The following is a 19,036-nucleotide window of genomic DNA, read 5'->3' as shown; positions in this document are numbered from 1 at the left end:
GCACATTTCACAACATTTGCCAGGAGACGTGAATAGACATCGTCGACGCTACGCAGCTCCACTTGTGATTCACTAAGGCTGCGGAGCTGAATCTCTCAACATCTCTCTATGATACAGCTGTCAATTACAGTACTCCCAAAACTCCTGCAGCTATCGATTTGGCATTTGCTTGGATTGGATGAACAGGGATTATGGGGCCAACCTGGAGTTACTAAAACAGTGCCACCTCTGCCCTAGGGCTAAATGATTCTTCAGACAGATGCCACAATCAACTTACACTGCACTTTTCAGTGGGTATGGTTTTGTGGTATCATTACTTGAAAAATGTTGTCACAACAGAAAAGAATGATTGCATTTAATAATAAGCCTGTCTCCCGAGATCTCATATGTTGTACTAATAACAAGGCTTGCATACTTAAGTAGATTGCTACCTCAGTATTTAAAAGCACATGGATTTCTATGTAGGCCTACATCCAGTAGAATGTAACCTATGCTCTGCAGCTAAGACACAAAGATAGACTTTAATGAAAGGGAGCCTGACATTTCCGGGGCATTTTAATGGTGTAAATTTGAAAGCAATGGTTTATAACTTTAATTTCCTTAAATCAACATGCAAATCTAACAAATGTAATCTAGTCTCTTTCTGTGATATTTTCTCTAGGTTACACATAAATGCCTGGTGGCCTGTTCTTAATTTCTATGAATCTTAGAATAAATGCTGAATAATTTTCTCCCTTTCCAGCTAGGATTTGTGCTCGGGTCAAAGAAAAATGCACGACTGCATAAAACCAATGAAGAATGTGTTAAAGGTCCCACATGTAAAATGATTCTAAAAGTTATATATTTAAGAAAATGAAAGAAAAGTAGCATTCATTGAAAAAAGGTCACATCTAACCATTTTGGGTCTTTGAAGTTCCTAGAAACAGCTCCTAGACAAAAGGATTCTTTAAACCCTACAGCCTCACAAAGAAGTTCCATGGCATACCGTCTTTTTAGAAATAAAGGATGCAATGACAGAACAATCTGGAAGAGCAAGGACATCACAACCTGCAGACCACTCTAATGAAGCCTTATTGCTAGGGTGCAATAAGAGGTATCTAAACCTATTCGTCGGAGAAATCACGGCACGTTATTTGGCCTCTACCTCATCACTGCCTTCATTGGCGGTATGGAGGACCCACATGTGTTAAAGGTAGTGGTAAGGTACCACTCAGATCACTTCCGTGAATTAGCAAGCACTTCACCAGCCCTTCAGAAACGAGTGGCAGGAAAACAGTAAGACATGCAGAGCAGGTTTACTTGAGGAACAACACTGGAAAACACTAGCCTGAAGACTCTGTTGTTCCGTGGCTAAATGATCATCATGGATCCTGCAAACCAATTTGAAACCCTTGACGAACTGTAACGTGCATGTAAGAAAAGCCTGTTTACTCTTAGATGACATCTATTGCAAGCTAATGAAAATTCATTCATTTGCAGCTAATTGCTTGGTCTGCTGGTTATGAGCCTGCTGCTGGGGCTGCGTTTGCGTCTGATTGGCAGGAGGGTGACAGAGTCCTAAAATCTATACTCTCATCTGGGCATATTGCTGGCAAGATGCAGAGCTTACTAGAAATCCAAGGCACTCAAGGTACTGAATACGAGTATATGTGAGCAAGTGCACATGCTTTGTGTGTGTGTGTGTGTGTGTGTGTGTGCGCGCGCGCGCACACACGTCTGTGTGTGTGAATGTGAGTGGATGTTTTTTTTAGGTGGGTGGTTGTTGAACCTAACTCCATATGCAGTTAATATTCTTCGATTTCTCTTCCCTCTGATATCTTTGTTCTTCAGGGAAATTCACAAAAACCATTATTGTTTTGTTTCTTTTTTGTAATGTTGGACTACACAGAAGTTCTCTTTAATATAGATTTCCCATGCCAGCAAGCCCTCACAATACAAGATGTTATAATCTAAACAAACACAAGAAATGGATTACTCTGTGAAAAGTGAATGAAATCTTGTACACACCAGAGGATTCGCTTGCTACGGCAAGCTGACCTCCCTTAGTCAACCGGCGGTGGTGTCGGCAGTGCCGTTGCCATGGGGGACAACACACTGGTGGATTCATGATTCACACTAATCCTTGCAGAGGGACAGAATTTTATAATCACAAAATATATATTTTCCTAATATTATATACAGCACATGATTAATCTGTGTGGATTTTTTCCTCCTCAATTAAAATGAACCAAAAAAAACAAGTGTCCTTCATCCCTACGGCAACATCACTTTCTGTACGAGTTCCTGACATTTGCCTGACATTTGGGTCCCTCCAGATTACCAAGCCTGAATTCTCTGACCCAGTAAATACCCAGCTGTGGCTATTTGCTTTTCAGTGAGAGAGATGGGCATATGTCAACAAGGTGAACATTCAACAAGTCTGTTTCAACATATCGACCCAGATGCTTATGAGGCTTGAACAGTATAGTGAAGCTCGAGTTTGCCAGGTTTCAAGAAGTGATTCTTGTTAACAAAGTTGTTTCATATTTAAGAAATCAATATGAAAGCAGGATAATTTGCAAAAAAACATGAATACTTATACCACCAACTAGCTGGATCGATTGATACATCTTTGCAGCAGTGCAAGATATACAGCACTACATTCTGCTTGCCCACTCTTTTGTGTGTTCGTAACAGCCTACATTTGTTTACATGAATCTTGTTTGTCAGTATTGACCCTCGTGAAAAAAATTCCCACTCAAGATGTGCTATGCAGCACACTGCTCGTGGGCAGATCTGCCTTTAGGTCACCAGCAGAAGGAGGGTGTCAGGCTGCAGTGTCGGAGCGTGTCGGCAGCACGCTGCTCAGTGTTTGGCTTGCACCAGCATACCTCACTCTGCTCGTGGAGGGCGTGATAACGAACGGTTGGGCTGTCGGGCTTCGTGGGAACGTGGCAAACTTTACCCTAGGTGCTGCCCTCCAGCTCTGGGTTTTGATGCACATGCAGTAATGGTTCATTAGGCCTACATGTGTGTCAGGTGACAAGCCTGTCCCACAGCGATTCAAGCTGCAGTGGTGCTGTTGCCAGGAATGATGGTAGTTTTTGTCTACGGAGAAAAAGATGAATAAAGGAGAACGGGACAGTGTAGATCATCCGAACGGTCGTTGCGCAACAGCCGCGAACGTGTTCTGAAACCGGTTACGTGTCCATTACAAGCCAGCACTGGGTGGGATACCGCTACACTTCCTGTGAGTGCACTTTGAACACTGAGAGTGGTGCAGTCTAGTTGCATTTCGCAGCGCTGCATTTGTCGCATAGCATAACAATGAAATACTGTGGTGACATTTGGCTTTATTCAAGTGTCACAAAGCTTTATGCCATGCTAGCAGCACAGTACTGGGAGACAGCACAGACACCAGTACCAGCAGCACAATGGGGCCTTCATTGAAATTGTCCTCAGTGCAGGCATCTTGAAGCACGTTCCCAGAGATCTCATCTACTGCAAAGTTGTGTTCTAATCTCATTCTAACACACCTCACTCTGACATTCAGATGGTCATGAATGCCCTGATTAGTTGGATAAGCTGTCTTATATTAGGTTGGGGACCATTATCTGGGTTTGGGAGGGACACAGGAGCAGGAGAAGATGGCCTGGAGAAAGAGAATAAGTATTATTCAGGGATTAACGTAGGCACTCTAAATGTGTGGTCCTTTGGACCTACTTTAAATCTGTGCTGAGTGACACATTTGATTTTGTGCTGTCGTACCAAGAGATTTGACTCCTGGGTGTTCGTACTGTTCCCATGACACTGGGGACCTCAGTTTGCGTATCAGGCTGTTCACCACTGCAATATTTACACTTATCAAGATTAACGACAAGCTTTTCCTCAGCGCCATCGAGACAGCTGCCAAAGAATGGCAAATTACAGAGAATAATGAGTTGAAAGGAAATTAAATCAATCTCATTTTTCATCGATTAGTGTAGGTCACTCCGGCTTCCATGACCAAGCAGACTGATGGCAGAGGTCTACCTGGACCAAGCCTTAGTAAATAAGCAAGTGCAGTCCTGTGCAGGCTCCTCGACGACCCTATGAGCAGTGGAAAGATGTGATGATACGCATCACTGAGCAGCACCTGCTAACCCCAACCCCCCATCGAGATTTATAAGTATGATTAGTGACTAGTGATCCAGAACATCAGAAAGCCACGGAAACAGATGACTGGGAGTCAGATTCTGAGCATTTCATATTTTTTAGTGCCGCCTTTGGTAAAGGCCAATTTAGGAGTCCAGAATATTGTTCTACTTATGAAAGAGGTGTATCAAGTAATACTGTTAAAGAAAGTTAAAGTAAGAGGGTCATCCTTACAGAAAAAAAAAATTCTGCTTTTGTAGTTACTGTAACTTTATTACTATCATCACTGGTGATTTTATATTCCTGAACCTTTTTTAGGATTCAGTTGAGAAATTAAAAAGGTTAGAAGCAACTTAAGAGCATTTGAGTAATAGTGCTTCATTCGTGCACACACAGCAGCTGCTGTTTCTGCTCTTTTACAGATTAAGCCCACGCGGTACAACTGGACGCCATCACGCCTCGGTTGGGACCAAGTCCACCACACACACACACCTGCATGCACTAATCACCAGTTCCGATCACTTCTGTTATTCCAGTCATCCAAGTATTAGTTCACTGTGTGCAAATGTTTCAGTTTCTTTTGGCTACTTGTTCCCGTGGGTCCCATCTATAGTTGTTTTGCGTAAGCCTCTGCAGGAGACTCTTTGCGTGCGTCCAAATCTGCAGACTGCCTCTAGCCTCCGGGTTTGTCTAGTAACTCGTTAGGCTGCTTGTCCCCCTTTTGTTTGTCCGCTCGCTCAGCGAGCCTGTGCTGTTGCACTTATTTTAATAAACACCTGCCTGCCGCTCCCTGTGACAGACATGTGGCTTCTCCGTGGAAGGGGAGAAAAGCAGAAGGCCTTGCTCTGCCATACTGAACACGCTGACGTGTAACTCTGAACGACACGAGTTGGAAATTCGCAACGGGTAAACAAAGAGAGAGAAGCGCACATAAATAAATTTTTATATTTGCAGCCTGTATAATGTTCACAGTAACGATCAAGCCACAGATAGGAAATAACACAAGGAAGGGACAGCAGTTCCAAATGATTACAATCGATCAGCGCTGAACCTGCTGGATTTAAACTGGGGAGGGCCGCTTACGAGTTCAGCTTCTTCTCGTCGCTGCGTTGGTCCGCGATGACGCAGGAATGACCTCAGAAATGCCGGATGCACCAGAACAGCAGCTATGACCGTGCAGTTGGTTGTGCTCGTTTGTAAAATGCATGCCACGCTTCAGCCGTCTCAGCTGGATGGCCGTTGGGCTAAACGTGTGCGCTGCTCTGTTCTTTGCCACGGTGCAAAATGTGTAGGTGATTCCTGCAGCAGACTGTTCCGTCTTCTCAGAGCTTCATGAGTGAGATACGTCCGCTGTTCTCCCGGTCTCGTATTTAAAGCGTATTTAAACCTCTTATACAGCCAGCACGTGACTGCTCTTATCAGCTGAAGTGTGGTGTACGTTTTTTACACTTTTTTTTTCATACATCCCTCCAACCACACATACATTTGCACTTGAACACACCCTCATTTAATCCTTTCCTCTTATCCAGTTTGTTGAGTCAAAGATTAAAAAAGTGTTCAAACAGCTTACTCTCAGAGATTGTAACATTATAATCAAAAGAGGAGTGGTGTTTCATGTCAGTTTCTGAGGCTGCCATGAGGAGGGCGTGAATCAGGGTTGGAGAAGAAAGAGGAAAGTAATCAGGCCGCACAAAACAACCCAAATTGGCATTCCAGTACAAGGATGGCATTGTACCCTGGAGGGGACAAACTACATTAACCACAGCATCAATACTTTCAGGAGAATGTATTTTCTGATATGTCCTGAGGCGACCTAGTCTTGTGCTAGTGGACGGCAGAGGTGAAACCTGTGTAGGAGCTGGAAACATAATTAATAAAAAAGAAACTCTTTCCCCTGGTGAAATCACAAGCGTCTGGCACCATACTGATGAAAAGGGTACCCTGTTGGTTTTCCACAGGTTGTCTCGTGTATTCTTATTCTTAACACACGTCTATTCACACGTGAAGGATAGATTTTTTCAGTTTTGTAAATATGGTGGCGTGACACATTTCTTTTTTAGAATCTGATTCACTCTGCTAAACTGTGAATCATGTTTGCTTCATGTTTCCTTAAACAGTACAAATTTAGGATATTGTGTAAGGATGCCGCTGTTCTTTTTGCAAAAGCAAAATCAAGACGAACTGTCTACAAAATGTACTCAAAATTGGAAGAGATTCTAAAAGTGTTATGTGGTCCCTGCAGAATGTGTGTCCATAACTTCTTATGGTCTTCCCTCAGGTGTGTGTCAAGTCTCATACGCTGTGCAAGCAACAGCAATGTATTTGGGAGTATGGAGCTGCCTCCCGACACACACACACACACACACACACACACACACACACACACAAAAACACAAAGCCCATGGGCTAGTGAGTTCTCTCATAGGTTAGCAATCCCTGGGAGGCTATCAGTGAGGGAGAGGGGGAGGGGCGGCTATGTCAAGGTATTCGTCTCACCACAAAGTTTTAAATCCTCTCAGGTGCACACACACACACACACACAAAGCCTTCACTTTTAATTCAAATTTTCAAAATTTGACTGCTGCAATGATTGCTATTATAAACCCCATGAAGCAGCTCAGTCCAGAGTTAAGATTTCACGTTTCAGTATGACTTCATTACAAAGGCTAGTTCTGTTTGAAAGGCACATTCTGTTGGTGGTCCATCCATACTCGGCTGGCCACAACAATTGCAGCATATAGTACATTAACAAGTAATCTCCATTACATGGATGATGGAACCGAAAGGTTCAGTGCGATGCCGTACTAAGTACCGCGACCCGAGGCAGCAGCTGGATATTTTTACATTTTTTTTGTGAATTTGAAGTCATTTAGTTTAAGTGCCAAGCTCACAATCCACGCGATCAATCAGCACATTGGGATCCCCGACTCAGAGAAGGCCGTGCCTTGTAGGCGTTTGATATCTGTCAAAGGTCATTATCGTGCATGTGACTTGGATGTCAAGAGTTTGGAAGCACATAGTACGGATCATGTAAACATTTTAACCATACAAACATTTTAGATGCATACACCCAGGCATTTGCAAGTCAAGGCGGCAGGCTTCAGTATCATAGTGGTTAACTACCATGACCTCGTAAACCATGTGTACACCCTGCTTATGGCTACGTTTTGACTGCTGCGAATGGGTAGAATCTCTTCTGAAAGGAAGTGAGTGAGAGTACGAGTGAGAGTGTGCAGCAGGCTTGTATCCTGACTCACTCCCCATCCTCCCTCTGTCCGGCACGTGTGTCAAGAGGACAGCCCCTTCCTTGGTCTCCGCCCGCTCACCGCCACACACATCCCATGGACGCCTCAGACATTCTGCCGCTCGGGTGGAGGTTTGGACACAAAAAGCACGTGCTCCGCTTCTTTGCGGACGTGGGAGGTGTTGGCCCGCTGTCTGGTCGGTCTGTGGATGTGCCTGCCAGCTCTGTGATCAGTACGGGCAGACAAATCGCATGAGGCGTGGAGGCGCAGGGTGTCGGATGAGGAGGAAGCGCTAGCGTTAGCCACCGGCTGACCTGCGACCCACAACCTGCTACCTGTGATGATGCTCCGGTGGCTATTGATTAAACCGCAAGGAGTGCTTACCACGAGCAAATATGTACATAAATATGACAGCGGCGTGACACAGGAACAGATGGTTGTGTCAGGATATATCAGGCCTGTGGTCTTACACGTCCATAATAGAGCCGTCTGGGCCGATAAATGACAAGTTGACATCTGAATGACAAGATGCCGCGTCTTTCGACGTCTGGGTACACTAAGGCAGCTCTACTTGGCTGTGGCAATGTTCCATTGATTCTGGGGGGAATCTCGTTGGCGTTTGCCATTAGGTCAGCCGCTAGAGGAGCTGTAGGGTGTTTGTGCTTTAGGATTTAATAGAGCTGAGAAGCAAATGAATATGAGTTTCGGCTGTGGCATTAAATGACTGGGCAAGAAGCAAACACAGATGAGAATCGCGCAAATGATCGCTGTTTCTCTTTGGCGTGTCATCGCCGCCGCACTAAATTGGCTGCTGAAGCCCTGTTTTTTAATGCCGTCGTGAGAACAGACTGTCTTGTCACATCTCGGGTGTATGTCTGGGCCTTATGAAAAGGCCAAAGGATTTTGTGAGAGGCAGAGAGGGGTGTGAAAGAGAACGAGAGAGAGAGAGAGAGAGAGAGATTCTCCTGTTATTTCTGGGCAAGAGTGCAGTGTAATGAATGACTGAAGTCTTTCCTTGAGTTTCTCAGTAATTGGAAGCGAGAGATGTTGTGCTCTGCATATTTGCCAGAAGCATAACAGACTTTATTAGGAACCATAAAACACCATTAAAATTCACAACTGAGGGAGCTCTGCCTACCCCTCCAGACTGATAAATTACTAGCCTACTGCTCACCAAAGTGGCCATTTTCTTTTTGCCTTTTATCTATGCTTGTTAGTCCACACATAGTCCTTACATCCGCTGTGCGATTTGCTTTTAAATGCAGCACCTCAGTTTGAGTCTTATCCTTTTTCCTGGCCATCAACCAAACAATAAAGTAACATAAGTACAGGGCAAATATGTTTTTTGCTCCTTGCACACTGGAGACACAGAAATCTACATAATGAGAGGTGTTCAGACAATAGAACGCTGATGCAATCTGACCCCATCATCCCCGGCCCCGTAACAGTGCATGCGTGTAATGTGTGTGCACACACCTGCCCTTCATTTCGCGTCCTATCTCAGGGCGTCCTCCCAGGTGTCACCGCACGTCAACTCACAGTCAAAACAGAAGATTCATAGAAGCGAAACACTGCGTCCTATGGAGACACTCAAAGGCAACAATCAGGGGAACCCGGGAGAGCAGGAGACAGGCGGACAGTGCCTCTTGTGCTCAAAAGCACGAGAGAGGTGTGTCAAAGTGTTCCTATGTTCAAAAATCAGGAGAGAGGCCAGATAGAGCACACTGCAGACATGGCAACAGCGATCAGGGCCCAGTCATTTTTACTTGGTGTTTAATGTCTGCATTCATCACAAAGACAGGCTGATATGTTTACCCTTATGAGAGTCACATTAGCAGAACCACTGAGGGCCAAAATGCTTTCTGTCTCTAAGGTAAGATGGGGTGAAGACAGCAAGATGGGACAGCTATCACATGTTCTGAAAGACTTTCTCATCCAGGTTGCCGGAGCGATCCAAACTCTGCTAGTCTCCATTTCATAATCCTAAAGGCGCCTCTGTCCTGCTCCTATAATCCGTGCCTGATGTCTGCTGAGTGTCAACAGCTTGTTCCGTGTCTTTAGAGTATGCCTGAACCTGAAACGGCATGCTCCCACCTGCTGTAGGCTTCATAAGAACGCTAAACTCCAAAGCTGCTCAGATGTTTGGGTTTTTAAAGATCATCTTCCAGAGATTTCGGTCTTGTCATAAACTGAGCAGTCGGGGGTGGAGATCCAGTGACCCCAGAGATGCTTGGCTGTGTGTGACTGCAGTGACATCTGCTGGAAAGGGGGAGGAGTCAGCCGGTGGTGTCACTGGAAAGGGGGAGGAGTCAGCCAGTGGTGTCGCTGGAAAGGGGGAGGAGTTAGCCGATGGTGTCGCTGGGTAGGTCAGCAGGGTGGTGGGCGCGTGAGTTGTTTTAGCTCCAGGGTGAGAGGATGGATACAATGTGCTGGTCTGATGAATGACTTCTGGTCTGTGATGTTCCCATGAATGTCAATAGACCTGCATGCACACAAAGAGAGAGTGTGAAGAGGGGAGGAAAGCACACTGTGTGGCGTGATCAAAGGAGACAGGGAGAATCAGGCAGCATGCCACGCTTGGCCGGACACCTTCTCTTCTCCACTCCACATTTACATTTTCATTGATCTTCTCGCTTATTTTGTTTTCATACGGTTTGCAATAAAATTCCATTAAGCTCTGCATCATATTTTATGGGGAAAATTTTAAAGAGTGAAGAAGAGTTAGAGGGGTTTTATATTAAATGAAGAGATACAGTAGAAAAATCACATCATTTGTTCCACTTTTCTAGGGTTATTTGATATGTTTTTAATATCTGCACGCAGCACTTCCTGACTTTCTCCCTGAAGGAGCTGGATATTTTCAGACAGAATCCCTGCACCAGCGTCTTTACAGTTTTCTCCTCTCTTGGAGAATCTTCAGCAAAACCAGTGGTGTGCAGCTAACAGTCTACGCAACACATTTTACAACACAAATAAGTAATTCACTACAGGAATTTGTGAATTTCTCTGACCAAATGAAACTTTAATAGACTTAAATATAATTTCACAGATCGGAACAGAATTCCATAAATTCTGCCCCACTGTCCGCAAATAAATATTTATGATATCCCCACTTCTCTCTTTTTTTGCCCTGTCTGTCTGCAGTTGCCTGTGATTCATGTGGCTTTCTCTGTCCAGACTGGATGAATCAATCTTAGGACGATGAGACTGTAGCATGCTGGAAATGCAGATAACGCAGCCACAGGCTTCTCACCAGCAGCTATGCACGCCTCTGATCTGAGCCCCCGAAAAAAACATATGTAACATATTTTTTTCCCACACATTTATCTATCTATCTATCTATCTATTTATTTATTTTTTTGGATGCAAAATTGTTCACCTCGCAGCTCTAATTTGTAATGTGCACCTCAACGTAAATTTTTTAATAATATATGAAATTAATTAAAATGTAAATAAAAGAAACCAGTTTCATCATACTCGTAACTCCTCACTTCTCAGAGGGATTTTCAAAGTATATAATCTTTTCTTAACATGTGCTTTTTAATACCATAACCTCTGAGACAAGTCCAGCTGCCAGTCAAATCCAGCTGCCTATGAAATCCCACAGCCAATCAAATGTTGCTTGATGGCTGTACCAATATGCAGTGATATCTTGCACAAAGCTTTAATTAAGATCTCAACAGGATGAGTGGTAGTGATTAGGGTTTTTTTGTGAGTTTTGGTGTTTATGATTCTCATGGTAGAAGAATAAATTGACAAATGTATTACACTAAAAATCACTAAAATACTCTAAAATCAGGGTATTAAAATGATGCAAAACACAAACTTTACAATCAGCTTATATCCATGAAATAAGAAGAAGGGGGATCGACTGTATGGAACCGTGAGCGACGGCTTCTAACTGCTTAAACCAGAGCACGATCATGAGGTCGCAACCTCCCTGTACCCTGCTTTCTGTCTGACACACGCCCAGAAGGTGTGGCGGGGCGCGAACGCCTTTGGCACGCAACAACCGGCACGCGAGTGCATGAAACATGTGGCACCCCTTTCTGGAGGGAGAGTGCGGTGGGCCAGAGCTGGACTTTAGGCTGCCGGTCACGTCCTACGCGACCGGCCGCTCTGCTCATCACCGCAGCCCTGGCACGTCGCAGGCCCTTGCTGCCCTCGGAGCAGCTGGGTCCTCCCCGAGACCGTTCAATCAACCATGTCCATGCGAAATGGGCTGGATAAATGAGAGGATTTACACTGTACTTCTGTCCGCGTACTCAGAGCTCTCTGTGGTCGTCGACCAGTGATCTTACTACAGTGCGTGAGCTTTCTGAGCAGAAGAAGTGGCCTCTCTGTGCAAAGCATTAACTACATGGTCTAAATAAATAATACTATGTGTGTGTGTATTCATATTTCCTCCCAGCAGAATGATCTAAATAAATAATATGCATATTTAATCTGTATTTATATGCATATCTATACGTGTGTGTGTGTGTGTGTGTGTGTGCGTGTGTGTGTGTTGGTGCTGTGTGACTATTTGTGGGTGTTATGTTGTGTAGGCCCTCACCTCTTCTCTGCTGATGTCCTTTAAGATGGTTCCTTGGGCAGAGGCTGTAGCACAGAAAAGATCAAATTCTTAGTCAGGAACTCCAATAGACACCCAACAAATTACACAAATCCCTGTGCAAAAAACATCTTTCCATAACATGAAATGACATGAACACCTGAGGGACTTCCTAGGTTTAATGTAACATTCCCAAAAAGAAAACCAATAGCTGGATGCTACAGCCATCAAGGGGACCATAAGTTCCTGTTACCCGTGAAAACGGGAGCCTTGGAGATTTCATTACCCTGAGACTCTTCTTGTGCCATGTTTTGTTACTTGGCTTCTCCATTGGCATTGCGCACGGGTCATTGAAGCTTTCATTCTCCGATCTTTGGTTGAGCGTCGGGTATGTTTGGGCATCGAGTTCAAGAACTCTCCCAACTTTCCACCTTCTCATCCAAGATTTTTTTTTTAGTTCGTCGCAGTCTGATGGTGCTCTGGAGTCGTGGGTGGGTCGAAGCTATTTGGATGCACCATCCTCATTAGCATGCCAGTGACCCTCTGAGCCATTTACTGGCATCACATCTATGCTGATTGCCATTAACAGCAGTCTTGGCAGCGCTTGTGCGCCCAGTGGATGGTTGGTATTCTAGCCGTCTGCCTGCCTGCCCAGAGAGCCTGGTGCTATCTGTGAAACACCGCACGCAGCCTGCTTGATCTATAGCTCCTCTCCTCAAACATGTCATCTAAATGCTAAGTACCCTCGCAGCATCGTTAAATCAAAACAGAAAAAATAAGGTCCAGAGTAAGCAAACAATAGAATCCTGTGAGGGGGCACCAGATTTTTTTATTAGATTTTTTTCCTTCTCTCTCTCTCTCTCTCTCTCTCTCTCTCTCTCTCTCTTTCTCTCTCTCTCTCGCTCTCTGTATGCCTCCCCCCCTCCAAAAATGTCTTGAAACATCTTTTTTTTTTCTTTTTTTTTTTTTCTTTTTTTTTTAATGTGAGATGTGAAAGGTGTGCTAGCTTTTCTTCCTGTTCATTTGCCTTCAAGAGAAAATGCTTTTATGGAGTACATGGGCCTCACGCCTGTTTGGCTATTGATTGGGAGACACCAACTCAGAAGGAAACTGCTGAGGCAGCGCTTGGGGGAGGCACTATCAACTGAGGCTGCTAATTAAAAGGCTAACAAGGTGAGTGGGTCCTCCTGAGGGAGAGTGAAAAGAGAGAGGGACACACACACACACACACACACACACACACACGTGCACAGTCTTGTGTTTAGCTACTGATTCTGTGTGGTGTTTTATTTGACTTGTGTACTGTAGATAGATAATCACCACCTCAGTAAAATAGGTTATTTGGTTCCTATCGTTTTTAAAAAGGGTACCAAAGGGAAAAAACACACATCCGGTGTGTTCTGCACGAGGGCAAAAGAACATGAGAGACAGATGTAGGCGCAGACACTGCTGCCTGTGCCGGCAAGCAGTCGGCTGAGACAGCATCGACGTTCGGCCGCGCTGCAGGAAGCGGCGTGCTAATGCCGTAGTGCGGACACCTCCGGGCACGCGGCTGAGGAAGATGAAGATGAAGAGCAGCTCCGCCATCTCGCCAGCAGAGCGGCCCAGACTCCTAATGTGTGCTCCTCTAATTGAGTGCATTAGCTTTCATTAGCACAAGTGAGGCGCGGGCTCCAGGTGTTCAGCTTCACAGGTGTGGGTGCGGATGGGGTGGCCTGGCACTGTTGCTGTTGTGGGAGGGAAGGGACTCAAATCAAAACCACTCCAACCGCGACAGCATTTACTGTTTATTCTATGCGACAGCAAATATGCCTCTGTCATATCTGTGGTGATTAGGTGCATAACAATGAATTCGGCAAATCGATGCCTCGATTCCTGTTGTTGCCAGCTCAGCAGCATTCATCCTCTGACTGCCACCGTATTGGATCACGCTGGGATTGGACTGAATCAGCGCTTGCACTGAATCTAATTATCTCACACTTTTTAATAACAAAGAAACCAGGAAGAAAGATTTTTAATGCCAGAACGAAACAAACTACCTCAGTTACCTCTTCCAGTAATCGTTTTCTACATAGTGCGCACTTGAGTCTATCAAGGGGTTATAAGACAGTACGGTCTCTGTGCAGACAGTCTCGCTGTGGGAAACACAATATGAGTGAGTCACTAATAATCACGGAGACTTATGGAGATAAGCCCAGCAGTTCTGTATAATTCCTGACTTGAACAAACTGCCTCTATTCGATGACACTTTGCTGTCAGAAAGTTGTTGTCAGGTACCATTTGCATTTTTTTTTTTCATTTTTGTTAAAATAAGCATATATTTAAAAATTGAGAGAGCCTAATCCAGTAATCTTCAACAAAAGAAAGCATTTCTGAGGCTGAATCAAAAACCACTAAATTGGAATAAGGATCAAATTGCTGTGAAGGCAGAGACTCATTCTTTAGTGATGTTGAGATACACATTCCTCTGTGCCAACAGGCAAACTCCATCTAGACATTTAAATAAAACAAAGTGCTAATGATATGCAGGGAAGTCTGAGCTAGAAGTGAGCTTAGTGGCTGAGGGACTGCGAGACACATTCACCCTCTTGCACTAGTGTCCATCTCCACGGTAACTGTAGGCACGGCAACCACGAATTAAGAGCATCTCCATGAGCCAAGTGTGAGTGGAGCTCCTTGCTTTATGCCTCAGCTGGGTTTAACCATTTAAAGATTGATTTATCTCTCCCAGTGGCTGAGAGCAGAGCCGCGGTTGTAATTATTACTGCTGCCTTAGGAGCAGAGGTGGTCCAAACAGCTAATGAAGCACTTATCGATAGAGTAGCACTCCTTAAAGACAAACTACCAAATGTTGACTGCACAGGATACCACAAGATGCATATCTAAGTGGGAAGGGAACAAGGGTAAGGCATTTAAGGATATTTTTCTTCATGTACTGCTAGCAGGAAAATACTCATCTCTAAGAATGAGTGTAAATGGCAGAGAACATTTTCAGTGTCCGTGAACAGTGCACATAATGAGTACATCACATGGCTGTTCTTTAGAGAATGAGTCTAAGGGCCTCTTAAAACGTGGTGCTGTTGGTCCTTATGCAGCAGGAATGAAACAAACACTTGAAAGTTTTTTAAATGGACCAGCAAGGTCTCACGGCTGAAGCCAGGTAAGAGAGACTGGCTCAGATCAGAGCCTGGTGAGAGAGACTGGCTCAGATCAGGGCCTGGTGAGAGAGACTGGCTCAGTTAAGAGCCTGGTGAGAGAGACTGGCTCAGATCAGGGCCTGGTGAGAGAGACTGGCTCAGATCAGAGCCTGGTGAGAGAGACTGGCTCAGATCAGGGCCTGGTGAGAGAGACTGGCTCAGATCAGGGCCTGGTGAGAGAGACTGGCTCAGATCATGGTCTGGTGAGAGAGACTGGCTCACTTAAGAGCCTGGTGAGAGAGACTGGCTCAGATCAGAGCCTGGTGAGAGAGACTGGCTCAGATCAGAGCCTGGTGAGAGAGACTGGCTCAGATCAGAGCCTGGTGAGAGAGACTGGCTCAGATCAGAGCCTGGTGAGAGAGACTGGCTCAGATCAGGGCCTGGTGGGAGAGACTGGCTCAGATCAGGGCCTGGTGCACCTATACCAAACATCCCCAATAGCTTCGACCAGGCCATGTGGAAATGGCAATACAAAGAGGCAAGACGTCGGCACAGGACACCATATGGGGGAGAGAGAGAGAGAGATGACAACTATTCCACATGATGCATCACTGCAGATGAACTTACTTTCAACATTAAGCTCATAGACCTTCATCTAGAATGGCTAAAATCTTGCAGTTTGACATAAATTAAGCAATTTCTCTAGATGAAGCACCAATTCATCTAGTAAGTGAATGCGTACCAGACGTACTCTTTAGATGTCAGAAAACTGTGGTTAAAAGAGTAGTAAAATAAAGATGAGGAGCATCAATTAGTGTACAGATACTGATCTTTACTGGCTACAAATGCTTTTCTTCCTATTCCATGTACTCAGTTCACTGTCTGTACACACACACACACACACACACACACACACACACACACACACACACACACAAACAAACACACACACACACACACACACACACACACATATATATATATATATATATATATATATATATATATATATATATATATATATATATATATATATATATATATTTATTTCTGTGGAAACTGTAATTTACTACAATTTTGAATATCTATCTATCTATCTATCTATCTATCTATCTATCTATCTATCTATCTATCTATCTATCTATCTATCTGTGTGATATATGTATATAAACTTACAAGCTACTATAAAACGCAGTAGTCTCAGGTCTAGAGTAGGTGTATTGAATTAAAGTGATCATTCTAAGTAAGGGATGAACATAATATTTGCAAATTGCATTAAATAATTTCATTTGGTAAAACATGTCTATTTATATTTTAGAACAAGAAATGGCGGTAGCTTTCATAAATGCCTTCTTGCGTAATATATTAGCGGAACTATTTTGCTTGCCATAATAAGTAATTATTAAGACAGTTAATTTCAGAAACAAAGCAGATTTTCTCCCTAAACTCAAGTAAACCCTTTAAATGAAGTAATTAATGTTACATAAATGCTGAATCCTTAGTACGAGATACTCCGTCATTATAACTGCATCTGTTAACACTGTTGCATCATAGCAGTTACGTGACTGCCAGAACAGAAAGCATTACAGCAATAAAAACAAAACCTACTCTAGAATTGAATGGATTTTGAGATAATGCTTTAATCCAAGGATGTAAAAAGATCAGCGATTTGAAATGACACTTTGCAGTTTTAGGTATTCATATTCTATGTCTTTGTTCTTCGTACAGTATACAAAGCGTCCGTTGTTTATTAACGTGCACATCATGCATTTAATTACAGGATTTAAAACGGCTGCGTTTGCAGCCAGGGTAAGCAGGCTGTGACGGCGGATCGCCTCGCTGCTGGTCACGCATTGCAAAAGCTCTGCAGTGTGACGCTGGCCCTGGAGATCTGTCTCTTACGAGCAAAAATCAAATCAGCTGACCCGGTGAGCCAGAAGTGTTTGGCTTCATAAACGCACTCGGAAAAGGAGAGCACAGTGCAAGACTGCAGCGGATATAGACTCTCGGAGGATTCTGCAATACCCCCGTGACTCAGATATTTAGTGGTCTCTGACAGCGTGGGTGGGCGCGGGTACACAGGACTGATACGTGCGCGGAAAGCGAGTGCGGGGGTGGCGGAGAAGGGTGGCGTGCGCGCCGGGCGGGGGTGCTCGTGTAGAAGATGCTGTGTTCCTTGTGACCCCCGTCAGATCAGTCACTGGCTACGGTTTGCCGAATAAAATGCCTGCCTGAAGCTTTGCCTTAGTCGCCAGTGTCACTTGTCTCTCTTTCTCGGTGTCCGATACCGCTCCCTCACATCCTTTATCTCTTCAGCGCTCCCGTTCTCTCTCGCGCACGTCTCCAGCACGTCTCTCTCTGACTCCACATCCCACTCTTCTCTTTCAGTCTCTCAGTCTCCACTTCTCTCTCCCACATTTTCCCTCTCTCTCTCTCTCTCTCTCTCTCTCTCTCTCTCTCTCTCTCTCTCTCTGTCTTCCTGTCTGCCTCTTGTTCTTAACACTGAATTCGCACTGACAGAGCACTGCCATTAATGAGACGTAGAGCTTGGGGGGGGGGGGGGGGGGACAGAGGAAATAGACGCAGGAAAAAAAGATACAATGTGGCAGACTGCCTGTGGGTGGGTTGGGGGGGCGTGGGGGGCGTGTGTGTTGTGATATAGAAAGTAACTGGACAGGTACTTTCTACATCATTCCTCCAATGTATCCCAGTGGATTGGAGGAGTGAAGTGTAAGGTGGACGTGCTGAATGTTAGCTTTAATTCAGAGGTACGCACCTGATTTTTGCATTGTTCGCGAAGCACTGCTGTAAATACCCATTTTCATTTCACACACACTAAGTTCACCACAGCCAAAAACAAGAAATTGGCTTAAGGTGAGAGACAGAAAAGAGAATAGAGAATAGGGTGTGACAGAGAGAAAGAGAGTGAGAGAGAACAAGAGAAAGAAAGGAGGCAATGTGAGAGTGGGGGGAGGGGGAGTGTGTGTGTGAGAGAGAGAGAGAGAGAGAGAGAGAGAGAGAGAGAGAGAGAGAGAGAGAGAGCGAGAGAGAGCGAGAGAGAGACAGAGAGAGCATACTAGCCAAAGAAGAAGTAGCATCATTAGATGTTCACTGTTTGGGTCGTTAAAAAACATATATCTCCTCAAGACATCTAACTTGTGCTGCTATCCTCTCTTCTCTAGCAAGAAGTACCCTCCTTCTGAGCTGCACTCATGCAGGTATCATCAAACACCTGACAGGGTGACTCAGCATTTTAATGCCAGCCATTTTGCTGAGCTCATGTCTCTGAAGAGCTCCCAGTGTAGTCCGTAGCCCACCCACTGCAGAAAAAAAACCCTGCTACCTCACTCTTTATCTGTTACCTGAGTACAAATCCATCAGCACCTCCCCAACCATCCCACCCTGTCACAGCAATTCAGAGTAATAAATATAATGAACCAAACTCAACCTTAACCTGCTCTATAAAAGTACAATGAATGATATTTGAACATTTCTACAGGCAGTGCTTATCAGCCCACATATCACTTCAGCCCCCTCAGTTATGCTGCTACCATCCAGACTCGGGACTCCAGTGTATCTCTCTACTAACAACAGTGGGTCCTTATTTCATTTTAACAGACCTGAACCTGCTGATCCAGGCTTGACGAGTCACTGATGAGCTTAAGCAGTCGTGTGAAACTGGATATCAGGCGAGATAGCGGTCAGGGTCGGGTCAGGGCCGGGTCAGGGCCATGCCGCCACAGAGCCTGCCTACAAACCCACTGGTCCGTACAGATTGCAGAATAGGTGCCAAACTAGGATCCAGCACGCTGCAGCGCACACAACTGCAGTCATTACAACGTTGAGAAGGAAAAAACCTCATTACAAACAGTAATCCTTCCTGTTTTCAGGATAAATTTGCTTAATGTGAGTCATAAGCTCTGCGGTGTGAGAGGCTGAAGCTGCCTGCCTCATCTCCGTGGCCCAGAGCAGTGCTTGTGGCCAGACTC

General features: G+C 44.8%; 1 protein-coding gene across 3 annotated transcripts in view; it reads right to left on the bottom strand.

The window, feature by feature from the left end:
• The window catches only part of tafa5l (TAFA chemokine like family member 5, like), a 54,474-nt gene that overhangs the window by 12,560 nt on the left and 22,878 nt on the right, over positions 1–19,036 (bottom strand). Inside the window, exons 5-6 of one of the 3 annotated variants that reach the window (XR_004775547.2) lie at positions 11,914–11,957; positions 8,835–9,840 (exon numbers count right to left, since the gene is read on the bottom strand). Coding sequence is in view for 1 of the 3 variants with exons in the window: in XM_035521807.2 (XP_035377700.1) it covers positions 11,934–11,957 (24 nt within the window). In the remaining 2 variants the exon portion in view is untranslated. Of the gene's footprint in view, positions 1–8,411; positions 9,841–11,913; positions 11,958–16,244 lie in introns of those variants that run through there. The other 2 variants (XM_035521807.2, XM_081707861.1) reach the window with 2 other exon arrangements.

Source organism: Electrophorus electricus, chromosome 25 (assembly GCF_041902795.1).
Source record: "Electrophorus electricus isolate QZ-2024a chromosome 25, ASM4190279v1, whole genome shotgun sequence".
In the NCBI taxonomy this organism is placed as follows: Eukaryota; Metazoa; Chordata; class Actinopteri; order Gymnotiformes; family Gymnotidae; genus Electrophorus; species Electrophorus electricus.
This window is presented reverse-complemented; position numbering and strand designations above follow the sequence as displayed.